Below are 24643 nucleotides of genomic sequence, written 5' to 3'. Positions count from 1 at the left end.
GCATAGTCGGCGTTCACTCAGGGATTGTCTCGGCTTTCATTCATTTGCCTTTGATGGCTTTACCCATCTGGGAACAGTTATTATTGATGGTTCCACTTACTGTTGCATTTTCTGTGCTTGATAAAGGGCCGGTGGAAGCCCGAAACAGACTGGTGTGTTGTTGCACTGATTGTCAAAATATACTGGAACATATCTGTTTTACCTGCACATTAAAGCTTTTCTGAGGATTTTTTGAACATTATCAACTAAAATGATACTCGATGAAAGTAAAGAACAGACTTTAGTTTTTTTGTTTCTTCTCAAGCACTCCCCTATATAAATTACAGCTCATTCATGCAGAAAGATAGGAGTTTCTGGACAGGCTCATGACAACAGAACTCCAGCAGAGCATTGCTGCCAAGATCTGAAAGAAGTACAGTTCAGGAAAGTGTCATTTTTTTTAAATTACTTAGCTGGTTACAAATTGAGAAGGAAAGATTTTTGTATTCAATACATTTACAAAAGTACTTGTGTGGTATGTATCTGTGTTTACCAAAAGAGGGACTTTCCTTTCAGCAATTTTATTTATTTGAGCACATGTATAGAGTAATGTTATGTCTCAGCAACTCCAGTAACCATCTACCAATTTTCTCTTCAGATCCCAGAGAAACTCATGACCAGTCTGGTGAAATATTACTATCTGTGGAAGAAGACCAGATGCAGAACAAGTGTGATGGACAGACAGGCTCGTCGTCTACAGAGCAAAAAGGAGAATGGGTGAGAAAGAACCTGTGGCAAATAAGTAGTGCTGAATGCCCAAGGGGGTTTAGAAATGGAAATAGCTTGATGGGATATATTAGCAGCTATCTGAATAGGTTGGAGTATTTCAAGGTATATGATTATTATAATGAGACCAGCTCTCCTACTGCTTGTAGTAATGAAGACTTAGACGATCAACACAAGACGAGTGACACAGAGTCAGATGCTAAAGGTATCAAGAAAGAGGTGAGATTGTGATTCAGAGGTTCAGTATTATGCCAACGGTCAGCTATTGATTAAAGGAAAATATGATAAAGAATCAGAAAAGTAGCAAAGCATGCCACTAAATACATACTGTTATATTTTGTTTTTTTGCTTGTTAGTTTTTTTTTTTTTCGGGGGTCGGGTGTATGGTTGTAAACAACGGTTTGATACATCGAATATAGAATTTGCCACCATGCTTGATCTGGCATTGATTTCATTTTCTACAAAACTCGCTGAGATTCAACAAAAAAAAAAATGATTTCTACGTCATCCATTGTTTTATGTTCTAGACGTACAAATCCAGTGATTTAGTTTTATTGTGTTTGGCTACTTATTCTATTCAGATTGACCTTCCGATCCAATGATAGCGGGGGGGGGGGGGGGGGGACAGATTGTAAAACCTCAATCGCCACCATAAATGGTATTAAAGCGAACCTGAACTCAGAACTTCCTCCCTGCTCTAAAAGACAAGCAACATCATAATAAACTTTAAAGAAAAATGTTTCTTTGTTACAGCTGATATAAATCTGCAGTGTCTACTTCCTGCTTTCATGGATGCAGACATAGGGTTAACCTCCTGTGTTTACAAATTAGCTGCTCTGTCAAGGCTGATGAGATTTTTGACCTGACACAGCTGAGAGATACTTGTGATTAGTATCTATTGTGATGAAAGTATTATTGTGATAACTCTCTAAATACATACAGGGTGGATTTCTTTGTTTTCCTTCTGTCCTGTGCAAGAGTTCATTTCCACTTTAAAAACCGTAACCAATCCTATAATTTCAGATAGATCCACTGAACAGATCAACAATCCAATTGATAGTAGGATTATTTGTTGTCAGTCGGCAATACCAACACCCTCTGATTTCAACCAATCTGATTACAATTATCGGATCGGAAGGTCGATCGGTATAGAAAATGTAAATGTGAATCTTTAAGGTGCATACACATGCTTAATTAACTCTCACTTTGTGTCACCTTCCCGGATCAAACTTAATCATCTGGGTGACACTGTGGGGCCCTAATGCTGTACAGAGGTTGCTAGGCAACAGACCAGTGGTGCATTCTGTGTCTAATAGTGAAGATCAAAGATGTAGAGAAAAAGTAAACAGATTCTACTTTGTGTACATGGCCTCTTTTTGCATGTAAACATGCCCAAAATTTGCCTCTGCAAACTTCATTTCACTTCTCAAATATCACGGTGTGTGTCTCCTATATATGATATATTTAACTGACATTTTTTATCGTGACAATCAACGATTTATACAGGAAAATCATGACGATTAACAAGGCTGCCCAAACTTTCGCATCCCACTGTATATGTATTGTTTACTTACTGCTGCCGTTGACGATCGCCACGCCATTTCCGCTCGTCTTCAACGCAATCCCGCCAATCTGCGATCGGTGAATGGGAAACAGGTGTTCCCAAACCCGATCACAGTGCCTGTGATGAATAATAGCCGGCATCAGTGAGAAGTCTGCTTCATTAACAAAACTAAAGTAAACAGATACACTTACTAGTTCCGTGTACTGTTTTACAATACTTGGCAATTGTAGCATCTTGTGGCCAAAAAGTACAAATGCACCCTCATTCTCTTTTATATATACAAATACATACATTTTTATTAACCACTTAAGGACCACCGGCTTACACTCCCCTAGAGACCAGGCTATTTTTTTTATAATTCAGGCCACTGCAGCTTTAACGGCTTATAGTAGTACCGTACAACTTAGCACACAAATGGACCTCCCCTCCTTTTCTGCCCACCAACAGAGCTTTCTGTTGGTGGGCTCTGATCACTGCTGCAGGCTTTTTTTTTTTTTTTTTTTTAAAGTTAATTATCCTATTTTAAATAAAATGTTCTATTTTTTTCCCTCCCACCGATGTCCAATGCCTATGAGAGGGGATCGCCAAATGTCAGGGCTGTCCCCAGTACAGCGCATTAGATCACAGAGCTGTACAACCACAAAGAAACTGACGTTACTTTTCTTTTCAGCCTGCTGGAAGACTGTTTACTTCTGGAAGACTGTTTACAGAACTCCACTCCATTACTCAAGTGGGGATGCGCACGCATGGGCGCGTGCGATCCTCTGCAATCTCCCCCGACCCCTCCCCCCCCCAGTCCCCACCACCCCAGGACTTGACGCCTTTTAGCAGTAGGTGGTCCTGGGGAGCCACCTTGCGGCTGCCAATCGGCATTAGGCGGTCGTAAGGTGTTAACTTGTAACCCCTTACTCCCCTACTCTATAGTTACCAAAATAAAACACTTGTAAGGAAAAAAACATAAATAGTTAATAGTGGACTTTTTAATATGTATTCACCAGAGAAAAGAGCTGGCACAACTAAAGTAAATCTCTATTGGTTCCATGTAAAAGCATATGGCCAATGTTTCAGAGCCACGTAGGGCCTCTTTATCAAGGCAATGTTTGCTCGGAGGCAAAAATCTGTCTGCCGCTGTGTAGAAATTGCCTGTAGAGGAGGTGGATGTGAGGCTCCTCTGAAAACCTGCATGCAGAGGAGTACACATCGGCAGGAATAAGCAACCACAAACAGGGTGTAGATTTCAATTACCACAGCCTAGAAGCGGTTAAACAAGTTATATAGTTCCCCCCGCCCCTTCCCTGACAACAGGATTAAGTATATACAGATCCACATGGAGACGGAATTCTCCACTTGCTTGTTACTGTGGTTGCCTTTAGAAACCCAGTTTTGTAAGTGGTACTTTGTTAGTTTCTATTTCCCATTGTTCTAAGTAAGTTCTCTGTCTCTTCTTTTTCCCCCTTGGTTCCTTGAATTCACAGATTGAAGTTCATCCAATGGACACCCCTATTATTCTTGTATAGATTGTTAGATCAAATGTTCAAATCAAATCTAAGATCTAATCTGTTTTTAAAAATCCATTAGTGTTTGCTTTAGACAAGGAAAGTCCAAATCTCTGTTCTTCAAATAAACCAGTGAATCCTACACCTTTCTAACCATCACATGGATTGAGAGACCCACATTGTAGTTTTTCTTTGAAGTAAGCTTGTAAGTGTAGAGATTCACATACCTTGGCCACACACTGTCTGTTGCAAATATGCAACTTTGGAACCATTTTTTTAATCAGTTGCTTGTCATCCAGTATTCAGAGTTTTGTGCCAAATAAATCACATTTTAGGTGATATTCACGCATAAATATTGAGGATTCAAGAAGATTTCACAGCTTTTTTTAAACACCTCTGTAAAGCTTTGTACAGAGACTAGATTAATATTGCCTGAAATAATTGTGTCTGAGCATTTTAGTTGACAGTTTAGGCTTTAGGGATAATTGCTGCTTATCTTTCTGCCAAGCAATCTGTTCTGTTCTGTGAAGAGGGGCAGATGAGTTGTTGCACCTTGCCTATGGCAACTACAATAGAACAAGAGCAGCAGTCAAGAGAGTGGGATCCACCTTGGTTAATTGCTAAAAATAAAAAAGGTCAACTTTGATTAACAATTTTGCTAGAATATCAACAATAATAACTTGCGCGACAAAAATTTAGCTGAATTTATTTAACATAAGCTTTTGATTTGATTTTAGGTAGAAAATAAGGTTTACGTTAAAACAAAATCACTTTGAAAATATTGCACATGATGCAAAGTTTTGTACGTGTATTATGGACATTGGTTGTTATCTTTACTGGGTCATATTTTTGCCATCCTGTTCCTTTCCCTTAATATATTTTTTTCTGATTTTATGTTTCAGGAATCGATCAAAACTGCACCAGAGTTAGAAAAGATTAGCTCAGTCAAAAAAGATCCCATGATCTCTCAGTACCGTCACCACCCTGGGCGATCTCGACGCAGGCCTCCTAAGGGGATGCACCTTAGCAAGAGTGATGTTGCAGCAGTATGTTCCACTTCTGATATGCCAGCACTCACATTGTGCCAGCAGGATGCCCAGATTATATCACTGAAACGCCAGGTGAGAACTGCAAAATGTTCAAAGGGTACCAAAATTAAGTTGAAGGAGGCGGCCACACCTGGAGCTTTTTGCCTGCTCCCATAAACCCAGTGGCTCCACAGCTTTGTCTTGAAGCTATGCCACCCGTTTAATGTTTTAACTGAAGCGAGTCAGAGCAATGCTCTTTTCTCTCCATGCACCTTTGATCCTGCTTCCAAACAGCTGTGCACGGCAGCCACATCCGGGAGCATTCTGGACATGTGCTGTTTGGAAACATTTGTAACAACGCATGCCCATGGCACTCCTAAACTGAGGATCCTGCACACAGCTGTGGAGGTGTGGGCTTAAAGACAGGGCATGGACAGATCGTGTGTTCAAGGATGAACAGGGGGCAGAGTTCCAAGATGTAGAGGAGGCCAGAAATGCTGAGGCTCCAGAGTTTGAAGGCGTAGAGGAGGCTCCAGGTATGGCCACCTTGCACATTGTTTATTTTTTCTGATCAGGTGTGCATTTTCTGTCCTGATACCCTCTGCTACCAGAATACAGTCTGTTTACATACCAAGTTGATTTTTTTTTTTGTGTGAAATGAAATATGAAGTGAAATATGGATGGAGTGTGCTGTTGCTGACTGTTTAAAAGAAAATCTTACTTGCTGTCCTGTTATATTGATTATATGCCTCCTCATTCTTCCGGAATCCCTACACCAGCTGTGCAGCTCCTGGGCTCTGACTACCAGTTCTGCACGAATGTTGTACATGTGCTTCTTTTAGCAGCTAAATCCATGATCTCAGCAGTGTTCTCCCCAGAATTTGTTTCCAGCCGGGTGGCATGAAATAGTAGCCGGGTGGCATGAAAAAGTAGCCGGGTGGGGCGAGATGAAAATGCAGGGCAACTCTGCTTACAGCATAGGAGGAGGTGAGGAGCTGAGCCGATGACAGCCGGGTGGTCACCAAATCTAGCCGGGTGGAGCACCCGGCTAAAAGAGCCTGGGGAGAACACTGCTCAGCAGAAAAGGCAGGCAGAAGCTGGCAGTCTTCATATTGTCTCTTCCGGTTTCGTTTAAAGAGACTCTGTAACAAAATGTTCAGGCTTATTTCTTCTATCTTATAAGTTCCTATACATGTTCTAATGTGGTCTGTCTTACTGCAGCCTTTTCTAGTTGCACAGTGGCTGTATTATCTCTGTTATATAGTCTAACCTTCTTTCCTCTGACGGCTTTGTTGGGCTCAGGCACTCAGGTAGGAATGTGCTACTCTGTTTGTGATGGGATAGAAGCTATACACATCCTCTCCAGGCCCCCTGCAGTCTCTGTATGAGTCACAGACTGAGCTCCTCTCAGCCTATCACATGCCATGTCTTTTGTTTGTAAACACTGCCTAAAACTGGCAATTACAAGCCAGAATTGCAGCAGGGAGTGGCAGAAACAGCACAGAGGGGCCCAGGAGAACATAATGAATAGAATAGTATGCTTTTTATTGTAAGAATTTTACAGTACAGATTCTTTTTAAAGCGGGATTGTCAGCCACAAAATACAATACCATTTACCCACTGCTCTGTGTTCATTATGCAGCCAGAGAAAAAAAAAGTATGGGAGGAAATGGCATCTGTTTTGGCTTCAGTAGAGGGAACCAAAATGACAAATGCCAGGAACAGAATTCTCTTTATTTACTATATAACATGGACATCTGTTATGTAAGTAGAACAAGTAGTTATCTGCTTATATATGTGTTTTTTTTCCTGGCCTAGTATGGCTGACCCTGTTGCTTTAATAAAGTGCTCTCATCAAACATTTGCATTTGCACATAGAAAATAGTCCTATGGCTCTCTATCCATATTGATGAGAGTTTTATTGATAGCTGCTACAGTACAGTTTACCTCTTTTGCTCTGAAATTTGACCCGTGTCGCCTGAGGGATCGGGTGCCAATTCCCGCTGGGCAACATTGCAGGGCCAATGCAGTACAGAATAGGTGCGAATGAGCAGAGGGACCATAGTGCTCTGCTGGAATGACATCATGTGACGGGTGGGTTAAGTGGGGAGAACCATGCTCATGGATGTCTTTTGGCCGGATCACTACGCCAAGCGGATCTATGGCTGATGGGGTCGGGCACTGCTGTATTCACGCTGAATTATCTGCAGAGGCAGTCGATTTTGGCTGCCTTGCCCTAGTTTTAGGTAGTGTGTGTACAGGGCTTTAGTCTGTCACTGTAAAATGGTGAATCATTACAACATGTCAAAGGTGTTTATATTGTGCCTGGTTGGAAAGATGCCCATCACTCCGTAGAAAATATGGCTATTGCTTGACCATTTATGCTGAAATTCCAGTAATCATTACAATTCCTGTGTTCCAGTATAAAACTATAATAGTCTTTAAAATTTCCCAGAAAAATTACGGAGCTCACAGACCCTGTTTGCTTAAAATTCTAAAAAGATTTGCTGATGCTTTCGGCATCTGTGGATCCGTTTTCCTCAGGAGGCTGCAGTGTTAGGGATGGGACATTAAAGACGACTGTGCTCATATTGGCATAAAAGAGGCTGTGTCTCACTCCTGACATAGTGTTCTTGCCATGGTCGTGCAACTCTCAGCCTGCGGTGGAGAGGGGCACAGTATATAGACACGGCACACACGCTCATTGCTTCACATATTGGTGTTCCCTTCACGATGGTCTGTTCAGCTTTCTGACTGGTACTTTATGCGTTTTAGTCAGTGTATGTATGAAGAGCGCTCAACGTTATCCTCAATAGTCCACCACCATACACCCCGTGAGCAAGAAAACTCACCCGATCTGTATGACCACTGTTACTTTGGTCATTTAGCGCTCTGCAGGCAGACCCGGTGGTTTAGCCTCTGCCAGCCTTGCTCCCCCTCACTCTGAAGCACAGGTGGTTTGAAGTTAAATTCTTCAATATTCGTACCTCATGAGGAAAAAACTCTCATAGCATGACTCCTTATATATAAAAACGTTTTATTATAAAATTGCACTAACATTCAGGTGAAGGATATACAGGCACTAAGTTTATGGGCTTTCCCTGTTGCCTACCAGGCAGGCTGCAGGATTGGCACCGCTATCACAGCTCTGTCTCTCCTCCGCGTGTATCCTCGCTATTCACTTCCTACTAGTCTTGCTAGGCTCCATCCTACGTGTTTCATCACCACGAGTGACTCATCACACATGAGTCCCGCGTGGTGTCGCCCAAGGGATCTGGTGCCAATTCCCGCTGGGAAACCTTGCAGGGCCAAGGCAGTACCACGTGTGGGGTGGTGACGAAATGCATAGGGTGCAGCCTAGCACGACAAGTAGGAAGTGAATAGCGAGGATACATGCAGTAGAAGGACGGAGCCATGATAACGGTGCTAATCCTGCAGCCTGCCCGGGAGGCAACGGGGGAAAGCCCGTAAACTCAGTGTCTGTATACCCTTCACCTGAATGTGAGTTACATTTTATAATAAAACGTTTTTCTCTATATGGAGTCACGCTATGAGAGTCTTTTCCTCATGAGGTACTAATATTGAAGAATTTTACTTCAAACCACCTGTTTAACCACCAGAACTGCCTGCATCACGCTAATTGACCAAACTAACAGAGGTCATACAGATTGGGTTAGTTCTCTCCCTCATGGGGTGTATGGTGGTGGTGGACTATTGAGGATAATGTTGAGCGCTCTCCATACATACATTGACTGTTGGAATGGCCTGCCTGCAGCCAGTAGAAAGCGCACACATGTACCTGATCTGCTAATACTGCAAAGTCTCCCTGGACTTGACAGGACTTAAAGAATTGTTTGCATTGTCCGCTTGTAAGCTTTTAAGGTTTTTTTAGCCTACGGGCATTTATTATTGACCATTAGGTTGTAATATTGTAGCGCTCTGAAGAAATTTTTGTCTTTATGGGGTGCTGTTTGTAAGGTACTAGGAGGGCAAGGGGAGAGAGAATTTCCTTTTAAAGCAACTTTCTTTCATTAAAAATATGCTTTTAATGATGTATGGGTTTCTGCAAAAATGGTCAAGGTTTGGTAGTTTGACAAACTTTGGGTTGAGCATGCCACTTGCTTCTTTCATGACATGGATTCATGAGTGAAGATATTTTTTCAATTTCATTTTACAGACCTACTTACTGGCCATGTTGACTGGTTTGAAAAGGAAAAGTAAATGAAGCAAATGTCACTAAGATATTCCAAAATTATATACAGTATATAAAACCTTATCTGTGTATTTACCTTTCAGGTGCAAAATATCAAACAGATGAACAGCAGCTTAAGGGGGATAATCAGTGGAGGAATTGATGAAATTAGGCCTCCAGAGGTAAGACCTCTCTCCTTAAAGTGGATATCCAGTATAAAGTGTAAATTACACAGGTCCACTTCTAAGAAGTTATAATTACCTTTCATGCCTTCTTACAAATCTCTCCCCGATCACTGTATCTGCCAACTTTCGGCGCCTACCCCATAAACCCCACTGCTGAAAAACGCCATAGTGTTTTCTTTCTTGAGTAAAGAGAACGCCATGGTATTTTTCAGCGGGGGGTGGGGCTAAGTGCTGGAAGCCAGTGCATATGGGGTCAGGGAGAGATTCAGGAGGGTTAGGTAATTACAGGTGAAACTCGAAAAATTACAATATCGTGCAAAAGTCCATTTATTTCATTAATTCAACTTTAAAAGGTAAAACTAATACATGAAATAGGAACCCTTTGCAGGTGTTTTAGATGAACTAGTTAAAGAGACTCTGTAACAAAAAAAATGTTCCCTTGGGGGGTACTCACCTCAGGAGGGGGAAGCCTCAGGGTCCCAATGAGGCTTCCCCCATCCCTGTAGCTGCATGCAGTCCAGCGCTGGCTCCCCCGAAGCGTCCCGCAATACTGGCTCGATAAGCCTGACAAGACTTGATATATTTACCTTCCCTGCGATGTTGCACAATATTCTAATTTTTTTGAGTTTCACCTGTATGACTTCTTAGAAGTAAACCTTTGTAATGTTCAATTTACACTGGATATCTGCTTTCATCTCATTGGGTTAATTGTACCATAATAAAAAAGATGCAGTAGGCCATGACAGTAAATCACAGTTGTAGTTATACATTGCACAAATTATTTTTGTTTCTGCTGTGTGTTACTGTAGACCATTTTCAAGCTTTACTTGCTAACTAAAGTGACTGAAATACAAGACTATCTTGCTACTTTGAGCCGTGTTTACCAATATTACATCATATACCCCTTTTGAAAACACCTCTATATACATACATACAGTGTATATATATATATGTATATGTATGTATATATATATATATATATATATATATATATATATATATATATATATATATATATATATATATATATATATATACATACATACATACATACATACATACATACATACATACATACATACATACATACATACATACAGTGTGTGTGTATGTATGTGTGTGTATATATATATATATATATAATATATATATATATATATATATATATATTCATCTCAGTCATCTCAAACATTGCTATAATTAATTCACTACAGCAGGGTTAAGGGCTGGTTCAGATGGACTTTTTTTGAAAGCACTTTCTTTTGAACACTTTCGAATGCTTTCCTTATACTGTCCACTTGAAGTCATTTGTGCAGTTGGTTGTGTTTAAAAACTGGTGAGTTTACCCATATGGCCTTTCCCTCCCCTTTTTCGGTATAATGCAGTTCGAGGTTGGTTAAAGCACGTTATATGCAGCTTGGAATGGACTAAGGTAGGGAGGCATTGGCAGATAGTACAAGTTGCATGCAATTTGCTTTAATTTTGCATACGAGTAAGAAAAATGCAGAGGAACAACTAGTGACAAGACCATATACTGCGAAAGTGTTGCAGAAAATGTCAGCACTATAGGCCATATTTTTCGTAATATAAGACACACTTTTTCTTCACAAAAACTTGCTCCGGTCCCATGAATGCCAATGCGCTCCTCTTCTGTTGTTCTCATCCTGGAGCTGGCGGTTAATGGAGACACAGCGGCCACCTGCAGCTATACTGCTCTGGGTACCCCATACTTCCGCACTGTAACCGCTGCGGCACACTTGCACCGAGATTACACTGTGTGACCCCAGCGCATGTGCGCCACTGGGGTTACAGTGTGGAAGTACGGCACAAGTTCGGAGGACCCGGAGTGAATAGCAACAGATGGCCACTGTTTCTTTAGACACCGCTAGCTCTGGGATGAGAACAGAAGAGGAGTACGGAGCGGAAGTACAAAACAAGTACGGAGGCCCCGAAGTGAATAGTGCTGTATCCCATACACCACCAGATTCATGATAAGACCAGAAGAGGAGTGCGTCTAACAAAGGACCAGAGGGAGAGGAGTGTGTCAGCAGGATCAGGTGTAGTACAGAAGTGTTAGTTTAGTGTTACTGTAGCACTAGTACAGTGTAGTGTTAGTACAGTACAGTGTTGTGTTAGTGTAGTGTAGTGTAGCTTAGCTGGTAGGGCAGCAGAGATTAGTTTAGTTTTGCTGGTCAGTGTAGCTTAGAGTAGCTTACAGACAGTTTGGGGGGCAAAAGGTCATAAGACACTCTTACACTATAGACGCATCTAGGTTTAGTATTTTTCTTTTCCCCCTGATTTTGCCCTCTAAACCTAGGTGTGTCTTGTATGCCAGAGCATCTTATATTCTGAAAAAATACAGTAAATACTAAAGCCACACACCAGTAATTCAACAGTATGCCAACCAAATAGATACCAGTGAGATCACTTTAGCAGGACTTGTATTAAAATGTACCGTAAATTCTATTCTACAAGGTGAATAAGTGGTGCATGCAAACCACAAAGGAGAGGTGAAGCACTTGTCAGCCGTGCTGTTATTATTTCTGCCAAAGGTTAGTATAAAAAGGGACTTAAAGAGAACCTGAGGTGGGGATCTTAGAATAAAATCTATACACAGAGGCTGGGTCTGGCTATAGTGCCCAGCCTCTGTTGCTAGTTGAATCCCCCCTAAGTCCCCCCTCCCCTCCAGCCCATAAATTACAGCCGTGCTGTCGGGCAATGTTTACCTCCCTAATGCCACTCACGCTGCTCCCCCCGCTTCCTGCAGAGCGCCGGTCCCCGCCCGCGTCCCGTCCCTCCACTCATCGGGGGAGGGAAGGGACGGGGCGGGGATCGCCGCTCTGCAGGAGGCGGGGGAGCAGCGTGAGTGACACTAGGCAGATAAACTGCGTGTCGACAGCGCGGCTATAATTTATGGGGGAGAGCGGAGCGCAGGGGGGACTTAGGGGGGATTCAACTAGCAACAGAGGCTGGGCACTATAGCCAGACCGAGCCTCTGTGTATAGATTTTATTCTAAGATCCCCACCTCGGGTTCTCTTTAAGGGAATAGATAACTGTGTAACTTGTGTGTTTTTTATTTTATTTTAAAAACTTTGCAAAGACTTACTTTTACTTGAAAGGCTCTGTTTCTAATGCATTTCTGTTGTGAGTGACTAATGGTTATGTTGCAGTTTAAAATTATTTTCATGCTTACACTGTTGTACATGGAGAAATGCTTAGAAATTTGTCAGGAACAAAAACTAAACACATTCCTTTATGTGGTGCCTTTCTCTGTAGCTGAACATTAAGCTTAATTCAAGGTGGACAACAGATGAGCAGCTGCTGGCTGTGCAAGGTGAGTTGATACCCTTAATAATCTCATCGTATCGAGTCAGATAAGGGCCTGCAACCCACTAGCAGCGCTTTTGTAAGTGTTTGTGATTTGAAAAGCTCTTGCTAATATAATGCTATGGGGGATTTTTAAATTACATACCTTAAAGGAAAACTTAAGTCAAATATAAAAAATGATTTTTACTCACCCGGGGCATCGCTCAGCCCCCGAAGCTGGATGGTGCCCTCGCAGTCCCGCTCCGATCGTCCTGTCCCCGCCGGCGGCTACTTCCGGGTTCGGCGACAGCCGCCGACAGGCTGGGAACGCGGCTGATTTTCCGCGTTCCCAGCCGCTATATCACCCTCTATGCTGCTATAGCGTATAACATATACGCTATAGCAGCATAGAGGGTGATTTAGCGGCTGGGAACGCGGAAAATCAGCCGCGTTCCCAGCCTGTCGGCGGCTGTCGCCGAACCCGGAAGTAGCCGGCGGCGGGGACAGGACGATCGGAGCGGGACTGCGAGGGCACCATCCAGCTTCGGGGGGCTGAGGAATGCCCCGGGTGAGTAAAAATCATTTTTTATATTTGACTTAAGTTTTCCTTTAACCACTTCAGGACCGCAGTGTTAAACCCCCCTAAAGACCAGGGCAAAACAGCAAGCAGCAGCCAGCTACATCACCTGTCAGCAGTAAAAATGTCACCATGTGATAAATGTCAGAATGTAAAGGGGCCCATACACTCAGCCGATTAACGGCCGATCGATCGAAATCGATCGATTGCAAATCGTTTGCCGATTCGATAGATTTGCGGCCGATTTCGATCGATTTCAATCAATCGGCCAGGGTGGAAAATCAAAATCGATCTGAAGAGATTGTTAATCAATTTGCATTGGCCCCAATGCAAATCTGATGGCAAAAAAATGCCTTCAGATTGATTTTCAATAGATTTCAAACTGAAATCTATTGGAAATCTGTTCCTAGTAAAAAATGGTCCTAAACACATCAGATAGATCAGAAATCTATCTGATGATCTATCTGCTGCTAATCTAACAAGTGTATGGCCACCTTAAATCAGGGATTTAAATGATTTTACAATGAGCAAACACTGGCTAAATCATTTATACATAATTATTGTAAAAATGAAGCACTTGTTTATTACATCATTTTCACTGGAGTTCCTCTTTAAGTGGGATCACACACATAGCATTACATTAGCAAGAGCTTTTCAAATCACAAGCGCTTATAAAAGTGCTGCTAGTGAGTTCCAGGCCTAAAGCTGTGATTAAAGGGGAGGGTTCATATTATCAAAATGGATATCTTGGGTATGGATTAATCGTTTTTCCTATTTTTTCAGCTTTTCGGAAATACGGGAAGGATTTTCAGGCCATATCAGAGGTTCTTGCTAATAAAACATCAGCACAAGTGAAGACATTCTATATTGGTTACCGTAGACGTTTCAACCTGGATGAAGTGATTCAGGAATGGGAGGCAGAGCAAGGAGTGGAACCGTCTGCTGTGTGTACTGATTCTACCAGTAAGAATAATGGCTCCTCCCAGACGAACAGCGAAGAAGATGATGAAGTAAGAGATGACAATATCAATCTGTATTACACAATACACATTGCACGTTTGTATTCAAAACATACATAACTAGTGACCGTAGCCCGTTTAAAAACGGGCTAGGTCTGTCACCACTTCACCGTGCGCATGTGCACCCGTCTGTCACCCACGCTCGCCACACGCACTCTCCTGCCCCTTCTGGCCCTGTCCTCCCTCAGCTTTCCTCAGTGTCTCTGCGTCCCTCCCTGCACATGCGCAGTGCAAAAAAGCACTGACACAGGGACATAGCGGACGCGGAGACACAGGGATATTATATAAAGAGATGTTTCAAACAATCAGTTCTTAACTTTAATATTTTCCTCTCTTTTGTATGGCCATGTCTGGATAGGAATTTTACAAACGTGTCCTCACATGGAATTATGTAGTTTTATAAAGTCTATAGCTAACCAATATAGCATTTCAAATCAATACTGCAGTATAAATTGTATCATCAGAATCGTTTTATTTCGCCAAGTACAATGGGGACGTGCAGGGTTGGTGATGGTACAGTAAATAAGTATATAGTAAATAATTATGAAGTAGGCATATACACAATACATAGTGGAAGGTCCAGGGGATTCATCTAAGAAGTGCTATGCAAGCAGCCCTGCCACATTTTCTGTAGCACTCAACTGCTTTGCAGCGATTTGGTTTCCCCAGCAGAATGTTCTTGGAGGGGAGGTACAGAGAGAAAGGGAGAGAGAAAGGGACAGAGAGAGCAAGCATATCCCACAAAAGGAGGGAAGGAGAGAGCAAAGGAAGAATAAAAGAGTGAAGGAAGAGAAGAGCGAGAGAAAAAGAGAGTGAGAAAGAGTGAGCATATCCCTCTAAAGGAGGAAAGAGAGGGAGAGATATGGTCCCTGGGGTTGCAGTTGTCAATACGCTGGCTCGTGGCCTGATTAACTGTCCCACTGGCCATGCTTAAGAAACATTTACCCCCCATGCTGGACTGCTTAAAGTGGAACCAGGCATGTGCTGTGCCCAGGACTGTGCTGCATCCAGATCACTGGGGGACGATGACTGGTGTATGGTGGATCTAGGCTACGCCTAAGCTTGGTCCTCAGCTTGCGGCCTAGGCCGGAGTGGTTGGGAGGCCCAGAAGCCAAACGGATGGCGAAAGAATACAGAGGAGACTCAGGAATTCCAGCACACCGTATTGGGCTGCAGTTGTGGAGATCCGGGGGCTGTGGAGAAGGCTGCTGGGTCTATGGCAGAATTTGTGAATGCTGAGGTGCTGGATATCTGGGTCCGGCATGATGTCTTATGGATCCGGGGGCATTGGCTTGCAGCCAGGTGTGAGAGTTATGAGCAGGTGCCGTGACCCTTCCTGCCCCAGTCTGTATCCATCGCTGGATCCATGTGGCTGGCCTGTCAGGTGAATGGTGCTGTGCTGATCCAGGAGCAATGGTGTTGAGCAGCTCCTTCGGCGTTGTTGCAGGCAGTGGCGGTGAAGAGATAGCCCAGCATCTACGTTCCCAGCGGCGGTAAGAGTAGCCGGTTCCAGCAGCGGTAGGTTCGCTATTCTTCCTGGTTCCGCCATTGGCAATGAAGAGCAGTCTGGGCAGTAGTTCCGGATCAGAGCTTGTGGGCCTGATCAGCTGACCACCCGATTTAGCTCGCCCAGCGGCTGGAATCTGGGTGTCGCAGGCCAGCACACCTGTGTATTCCCCCCCCCCCCCCCCCCCCCGAAGTATCCTCTTTCGCTAACCTGTGTCCCCGTCGGTCCCTTGTGTCTCCTTCGCTTCCCGCATCCTCCTGCGCTCCCCCGTCTGTCCTTCGTATCTACATCCGCTCCCTCCCCATGTCTCCTGTGCTCCCCATAAATAAATAGAAATTAGCAGCAGCACAGCTCACCTAATCAGAGATCTCCTCTCCCTCACGGCTCCCCTAGTGTCGGATTCCCGCTGATTGTATCATCAGCAGAAGCCGGCACTAGGGGAACAGTGAGAGACGGGAGAGATTTGATCGCCGCGGGCTCTGATGGATTAGGTGAGCTGTGCTGCTGCTGATTACTATTTATTCATGGGGAGTGCAGGAGACATGGGGAGGCGGAGAGCGAAGGACTCGTGGGACAGTACAGATTGTCAGTTCCTGACATTGCGGCGGTTCGTATCAGCAGGCATTCATAAGTTGGGGACCCCCTGTATTTGGCATATGACGCAGGGACCTTTTTCTCCCCATGCCCGAAAAATACAATAAATTATTCAGGATAATCATTTCTACCTTCATTATCCTGGCTTCAGCATCAGTAACCTTTCTTATATCTTTGAATTGCTGTATATTGGTATGTGACCCTGCCCTCCCAGTGATGTTTAGCCTAAGCTATGATCAGGGACGGGCCGAGGCATAGGCTGGAGAGGCTCCAGCCTCAGGGCGCAGAGTAGGAGGGGGCGCACAATTTATTCAGCTGTCATTCCTAATTGTGTATGAAGCAGAAAGAAATAAGAAAAGGGGATACATAGCAGTGACTGCAAGCCAGATAACTAGATATTAAGGTGTTGGGGAGGTTGTGGGCCCTGTGGCCCTCTTAGTCTAATAGCAATCAGTGTGTGACAGCTGGGGTGGGAGGGATGGAGGGGCGCACTTTGGTGTCTCAGCCTTGGGTGCTGGAGGACCTTGTCCCTGCTCTAGCTATGATGTCATGCCTTCTCCCTCAGCTCACTCTGGGAGATCATATGATGTTTCTACTGCACAGATTGGTGGAAAAAAAAACATTCCACAGAGAGTCACTTTGCCAGCTGAAAAGATGCGGCATCTCTGATAAATTTAAAAATGTAAATTGGTAAGTTTCTACAATGAGCAAATGTACTAAATAATTTATCGAATATTGTAAACATAAGCAGTTGTATTCACTAAGCTATACAATGTATAGATGGGCAACAGGTTTTTTTCCCCAGATACTGCTCTTATGGTGGCCATTCATGGTACAATTTTTTCATCCAATCTTACCATTTCTATATAATATAAAGTAACTGCGTAAATTATCCTTTCAGTATATTCACTTAATTTACCCTTATACTACACAGAAATGGTAAGATTGGATGAAAAAATTGTATGGCCACCATTAGTGAGATCTGTCATATATTCACTCTAAAGGCAGTAATGATCAGTTCAGGCTCAGTGCCATATTTCTCTTATGTACTTAGCTGGACTGAGATAGATTTCTAATGAATGCATTTACTTGTTTTGTTCTCCCTCTGTTGGTCGGAGTGGGAATTACTCAAGTCTAACTGTATTTATTTATTGATGGTATTTATAAAGCACCAACATATTACACAGCGCTGGACATTTAGTTAAGGTTACAGACCATATTTAGGGGTGACATACAGCAATAAACAATCCAATAATAATACAATACAATTATAACAGTACAATAATAAGCAATACAGCAAAAGAACTATGACCAGCTTTTTGTTCTAGTGAGTTCCCTTCCCACTTCATGTGACATAATATTGTTATTATTGTGTTATGAAGATGCTACTGAAATTGGGAACTTTTCACACATTTATGCCATGTACAGATTTCCAGGAATACAATTTCACAAAGTAATTTGCAGCGGAGTTACCTGGATAGGTGACTAGCTCCCACGCGGTTTCATTAAGTTTGCTCATTGGCACGTATTGCCGATTTTTAGGGAGATGGAAGTGTGCACTGGCTGCTACAAAAAACAATGGTTTATTATGTTAGTGCCACTGAAAGGATATGCTGTTGTATTTTTAATCACTGTGCATTTCAGCATATATTTTGATTTTTTACAGTTCAACCTAAATGTGTTGTGATCTGTACTGTATAGTTACACGTGGAAAATATTTTTGGTTGTAATGCCCTGGATGCTACTGCTGGACATGGTATTATGTTACCTTAAAGTCCCGGATCACCATCATTGTCTAGTGAGATGAAAATACCCACTCACTCATTGGCAACAGTTTACAGATTTGAAAAGTCTGTAGGGTACACCAGGGCTGTGGAGTCAGTCCAAAAATCCACCGACTCCGACTCCTCAGTTTAGGATTCCTCCGACTCCACGACTCCGACTCCTCTAATTTGCATATTACAATTTTGTTGATTAAAAGTATGTAACATGAAATTCGTCTCTTAACTGCCAACGCTTAGGAATTTTACAAGACAACTGAAGTGAGAAGGATATGTAGACTGCCATATTTATTCCCTTTAGACTAAAACTAGTCCTTGGTAAGAGTACTTGTAAAAGGTACAAACCGGAACAAAGAACATCTATCAGGCCCTAGGCAATGTAAGTGTGGGTACATGTAAAAATGATGTGCAGGTACTCTGCAGGGGAATGAGGAGATTGTAAACAGACAACACCTCTGTGTTCAATGTGCACAGCATTCTCAGTGGATTCCCTGCAGCTCTGTGGGGAGTGCATATGTAGAGTATAGTACTACTGTGTAACAAAGTAAACCTGAGACAGATGAAATTAAAGTTTTATACATACCTGGGGCTTCCTCCAGCCGCCTTCAGGATAATCAGTCCCTCGTTGTCCTCCTCCACCACCTGGATCTTCTGCTATGAGTCCAGGTACTTGAGCCAGTCAGGCGTAGTGCGCATGCACACACTCCGCCGCAAGGAGCATACTACACCTGTGCAGCACTATTACGCAGGTGCAGAATGTTCCTGGCTGTGGGAGCGGCATGCGGCCGGACATCGCTGACTGGCTGAATTACCAGGACTCATAGCAGAAGATCCGGGTGGTGGACAGTGAGGGACTGATTAGCCTGAAGGGGGCTGGAGGAAGCACCAGGTATGTATAAAACTTTACTTTTCATCCGTCTCAGTTACCCTTTAATTTGTAGTCACCAAACCAAATTTTAATAACATATCAAATTATTTGATTTCATCAGCAAAGGGAGTGCATACATTTGCATCAATGCAGAATTATTTCCATCACGTTGACCATCTCTATTAGTGACATGGCTACACATCAGGCTTTATACTTACAGCATAGATGTTATTTAGTATATATAAGAGATTCCTGTGTACACATCATATATACAGTCACAATCAGATATGTATATCTGACTTTAAAAATACGGGGACTGCTTTATTGAAGCAGCACAAGTAACTAATTTTGATTGGTTTATTTCATTTTTGTGGACTAAGCACAGCTATTACTGTATATATACTGTATATATACATTATTTTTAATGACTATTATCTGAGAAATAGAACATTTTATCATATTTTCTATTTTAATTACAGTTACAAATTCATTAGGAGTCGGAGTCGGTGCATTTTTTCCCGACTCTGACTCCAGGCACCCAAAATTGCTCTGACTCCACGACTCCGACTCCACAGCCCTGGGGTACACCACATAACCATTTTCCAGCTCGGTCAAATGATCACAATTAGGGAAATCCTTCTTTCGCATTACATGTGATGTTTATGGGAGTATTGGCATTGTAATGTAGAAATAAGACACCTGTATAAACTTTTCCTCTCCTGCAAAAGGGGGACATAATGGTGGTAGTAGTGGGCACTGAAAATGCTGAGCAGCATTGTAATGGGGAGTGGTAATATGGAGCCATACCTTATTCTTACTAGACACCTGTTCTTAAACTTGGCCACACCCCACTCCAACTTAGCTAGTTTTGGCACCACTGGTAAATTGCTCCAGTGATCCCTAGTTTCTTACATTTTTTAAAAAAAGATTTCATTTCCCAGGTGTAGAACACATAACTTATTTTTCATTTTTTTCAATGAAGAATTTAAAGTGAACCTGGGGTGAAAATAAACGGATGAGATAGACAATTGTATTTGTCGTCCTACTCCTAAAAATGGCTTTTTTTTTTTTTTTTGGATAACCCGCAGTTTTATTTTATATTTAAATATTTCAAAGTAGAATTAATATTTTTGTCTCTGCTCAGTGGCAGCATATTAAGTGTCCATAAATGAAAATACATAACTAATTGACCTTTTCCTATCTCTCTCTGCTCTCGAGTTGTATTCTGCCAGGAAAACCTTTATGGCAGTTATTTGCTTGTCAGTGATGATTACTATATTCCCGACAAGGTACAACAAGACAGAAGCTGTCACTTCCATGCCTAAAAATTAACTCTTTCAGGCAGCAAAGTAAAACAGCCTGGTTATTAATGTTCTGCACTGTTCATACACGCTTATTTCATCATATCACATGTCGCCTCCCTTACATATTAATCTTGATTTTACAATAACATTGCACTACAGTATAGTTTTTTTATGTTCTGCTAACACTATTTACATTGACTAGTGATATCTTCTTTTCCATTTAGACTTTCTTTTGGTTAAAGCCTCATAATATGACCGTGACATTTAAATGCTTCTTCCATCACAGGTCCAAATCACGTCTGTCTCTGCCTCCTCTCAGACAGTTACTACTACTACTATTACTACAAATGCTTCCACACCAGCTACTTCTGCCATGTCGCACCCACCCCCCTTGCTGAGGCCAGCCATTCCTTCAGCTCCTGTTCTTCATCGTCAGCCACCTCCACTACAACCAGGGCGTCTTCTCCAAGCTCGCCCCCCACCACTTGTTCGCCCTGCTCCTCGTCAGAACCCTCGTGCACCACCTGCTTTACTGGGAAACCATGCAGAGCCAGCTTTCTCCTGAGGAGTAATCTGATATTTCTTTCTTTTTTGCAGTGTGTTAGAGTGGTTTTATTTATGGGAGTATTGGAATTGTAATGTGGAAATAAAAGACGCATGTACAAACTTGTTTGCCTCTCACAGAACAGTATTGAATAATAAATTCAGCCTTAGGCCATGGGACTGTGATAGTATTGAACTTACAGGCATATGAAGTGGTGAATCTGAGTATGTTTACTTTTTCCTTAAAATGTTCAGGGTTCTGTCTCTGCTTCTTTTGGCTTCACAGGAATATAGATTCAAGTTTTTGTGAACGATGCCAAATCAGAGAACTGAGGACACCTCATTTGATTTGTCATTGTGGTGTCGTGTCTGAAGATTGTGTTATATCTACTTGACTGGACTGCCTATTTATAACTTAAAATACATTTTTTAACTTTCATTTTCTAGTCTGTGGCAAAACTGGCAATTCAGTTGTGAATAAATTGTGCGTGTTAGGCTACACATTTTTGATAACAAGTAGCGATTTTGTAACATTGTGAATAGTTCCTTAATAAAATTAGTTGTGTTTTTTGTAATATATGGTCTTCACAATTTTTGTACATGTATTTTTCCATCTGCATTTGTCTACTTTTGTTGTGATTACATGATTTTTCAGCCCAGTATAATCCTGAGCTGGAGAACACAAGTATTGAAATGTTATTAAGTTAGCAGTTGAAATCGTAAGCACACACATGCAAGAATATATATTTTTTACATCCTCATAACAGGTCTGAGCTCAGAAGAGCCTAAAATTTATTTCAGGAAATTAAAGTTGCCCATACAGTAACGCAATTTCCCGCCAATAGACAGCAGATTCGATCACTGTGATCAAATCTGCTGTGAAATAGATAACGCAAACCCGGACCGATCGTCTGTTTTTCATCCAAAATCTATCGATTTGGGCCCAGGTGGAAAATTTTGCTTGATCGCCGGTGGGTCGGGAGCGCGTAGTTAGCGGCGGTCGATACGGCAATGACTGACGCAGCAATACATCACTGGCCACGCGAGTCCCTGGGTCTCTCTCACTTCTTCCGGCGTCCTCTCTTCGCTTCCTGCCAGTGTCACGTCCTGTGAGAAAGCGAAGTTCAAACAATAGAGGGCGCTCTACTGTTTGAACTTTATGCTTGTGACAGAACGGCACACTGACAGGAAGTGAAGCATGTAGGAATACGCTGGAAGAAATGAGACTGCCAGGACCCGGGGACTCGCACAGCTGAAATCTATTCAAAATCTGTTTGCAGTGTATGGGCAGCCAATAGAACCCTCTCTGATCAGAGCTATCTGTTGGTCGATCTGGGGGCAATCGACCTGTGTATGGCAGCCTTCATTAAAAAAAACTTAAAGGAAAATTGAAGTGAGACGGATATGAAGGCTGCCATATTTGTTTCCTTTTAAACAATGCAAAATTCCTGGCTGTGCCTCTGAGCCTCTACCTCCTAAAATTTTAATCATAGACCCTGAACAAGCATGCAGATCAGAGATTTGATTATATTTGCCACATGCTTGTTTCAGGTGTATGGTTCAGACACTACTGACCAGAAGGATCAGCAGGACTGCCAGGCAACTGGCATTGTTTAAAAGGAAATGTGTCAGCCTCCATATGTCACCACGGGTTCCTTTTTTAAAGTTAACCTGCACTGGGAAAAAAAAAAAACTCAGAGTAACATCAAGGGATGGAATCTGTACTCTTGTGGGAGGAGAAAAGTCCATTTTTATTAAGGCACAAACGGTAGCAAAAGATTACAATCAGCTTACATGTTTTGGATTACATGTCCTTAGTCATAGCCACATGACTATGGGTGTGGACCATGACTAAGGACGTGTAGTCTGAAACCTGTTAACCAATTTTTAATCTTTAGCTACTGTGTGCCTCAATAATGGACTTTTCTCCTCCCACAAGACTGCGGATTCCTTGATGTTTACCTGCTATCTACCTGCAGCACGGTGGCGTAGTGGTTAGCTCTCTCGCCTTGCAGCGCTGGGTCCCTGGTTCGAATCCCAGCCAGGGCACTATCTGCAAAGAGTTTGTATGTTCTCTCCGTGTCTGTGTGGGTTTCCTCCGGGCACTCTGGTTTCCTCCCACATTCCAAAAACATACGGATAAGTTAATTGGCTCCCCCTAAAATTGGCCCTAGACTACAGTACTTACACTACATAATATAGACATATGGCAATGGTAGGGATTAGATTGTGAGCTCCTTTAAGGGACAGTTAGTGACGATATATATATATATATATATATATATATATATATATATATATATATATATATATATATATATATACACATTGTACAGCGCTGCGTAATATGTCGGCGCTATATAAATACTAATTAATAATAATAATATCTTGTTTCTGCACCACTGGATCAGGAAAATAGAGGTTTGAGTGGTTCATTTGTCTTAAGATACAATAAAATGATCTGATTTTAGAGCAATTCGATAAATATTATCGGATCTCCCGGAAAAAAAAGAACTTTTTTTTCTTTCGACTGAAAAGTCCGATCGGATTTCCTGGTTTTTTTCCGATTTTTATCAATATGGAATGCTGGAAATTTTGCTTCAATTTTTCTAAAGATTGTATGTCGTGTGTTAGATTGTCAGTTTATTAATATACAGACCCAAGCAATTTTCTCAGTTTCCAACCATTTTTTATCATAATTGGAAAACAATTGAACATATGTGTGTGGTACATTGTAACATTTAAAAAATATGACCAATCAGTCAGAAAAATGTATTGCAATTCTTGAATTGAACAGATATTTAAAAAATTGTGTGGTGTGTGGCCACCTTAACTTTTACCTCAGTAAAGGAATGCTTTACAAGTGTGGCTCTACTGTCCATGCACAAGTACAGCTTTGCCTGTGCAGCAGTATGAAGCTGCTTAAAAACGAGAAGAGAATCGAGAGCCCAATATGGTGCAGTATTGTCAGGTAAAATGAAGAGTTCAATACAATTTTATGTATATACAGTGGAGGAAATATTTATTTGACCCCTCACTGATTTTGTAAGTTTGTCCAATGACAAAGAAATGAAAAGTCTCAGAACAGTATCATTTCAATGGTAGGTTTATTTTAACAGTGGCAGATAGCACATCAAAAGGAAAATCGAAAAAATAACCTTTAATAAAAGATAGCAACTGATTTGCATTTCATTGAGTGAAATAAGTTTTTGAACCCTCTAACAATAAAAGACTTAATACTTAGTGGAAAAACCCTTGTTTGCAAGCACAGAGGTCAAACGGTTCTTGTAATTGATGACCAAGTTTGCACACATTTTAGGAGGAATGTTGGTCCACTCCTCTTTGCAGATCATCTCTAAATCCCTAAGGTTTCGAGGCTGTCTCTGTGCAACTCTGAGCTTGAGCTCCCTCCATAGGTTTTCTATTGACTTAAGGTCCGGAGACTGACTAGGCCACTCCATGACCTTAATGTGCTTCTTCTTGAGCCACTCCTTTGTTGCCTTTGCTGTATGTTTTGGGTCATTGTCGTGCTGGAACACCCATCCACGACCCATTTTCAGTTTCCTGGCAGAGGGAAGGAGGTTGTCGTTCAGGATTTCACGTTACATGGCTCCGTCCATTTTCCCGTTAATGCGATTAAGTTGTCCTGTGCCCTTAGCAGAAAAACAACCCCAAAGCAAAATGTTTCCACCCCCATGCTTGACGGTGGGGACGGTGTTTTGGGGGTCATAGGCACCATTTTTCTTCCTCCAAACACAGCGAGTTGAGTTAATGCCAAAGAGCTCTATTTTGGTCTCATCAGGCCACAGCACCTTCTCCCAGTCACTCACAGAATCATGCAGGTGTTCATTGGCAAACTTCAGACAGGCCTGCACATGTGCCTTCTTGAGCAGGGGGACCTTGCGAGCCCTGC

At 42.2% G+C, this 24643-nt stretch overlaps 1 protein-coding gene across 4 annotated transcripts in view; it reads left to right on the top strand.

The window, feature by feature from the left end:
* The window catches only part of RCOR2 (REST corepressor 2), a 72721-nt gene extending 51439 nt beyond the window's left edge, over nt 1-21282 (top strand). For all 4 annotated transcript variants that reach the window (XM_068261490.1, XM_068261487.1, XM_068261488.1 and 1 more), the window contains 7 exons: nt 638-756; nt 915-984; nt 4728-4946; nt 9150-9227; nt 12508-12565; nt 13898-14124; nt 20474-21282. In XM_068261490.1, the coding sequence (XP_068117591.1) occupies nt 638-756; nt 915-984; nt 4728-4946; nt 9150-9227; nt 12508-12565; nt 13898-14124; nt 20474-20752 (1050 nt within the window). In that variant the 3' untranslated portion in view covers nt 20753-21282. The remainder of the gene's footprint in view (nt 1-637; nt 757-914; nt 985-4727; nt 4947-9149; nt 9228-12507; nt 12566-13897; nt 14125-20473) is intronic.
* The last annotated feature ends 3361 nt before the right edge of the window (nt 21283-24643 follow it).

The sequence above is a fragment of the Hyperolius riggenbachi genome, chromosome 11 (genome assembly GCF_040937935.1).
Source record: "Hyperolius riggenbachi isolate aHypRig1 chromosome 11, aHypRig1.pri, whole genome shotgun sequence".
Taxonomy (NCBI): Eukaryota; Metazoa; Chordata; class Amphibia; order Anura; family Hyperoliidae; genus Hyperolius; species Hyperolius riggenbachi.
The sequence above is the reverse complement of the archived record's forward strand: the minus strand, read 5'-3'. Positions and strand labels throughout refer to the sequence as shown.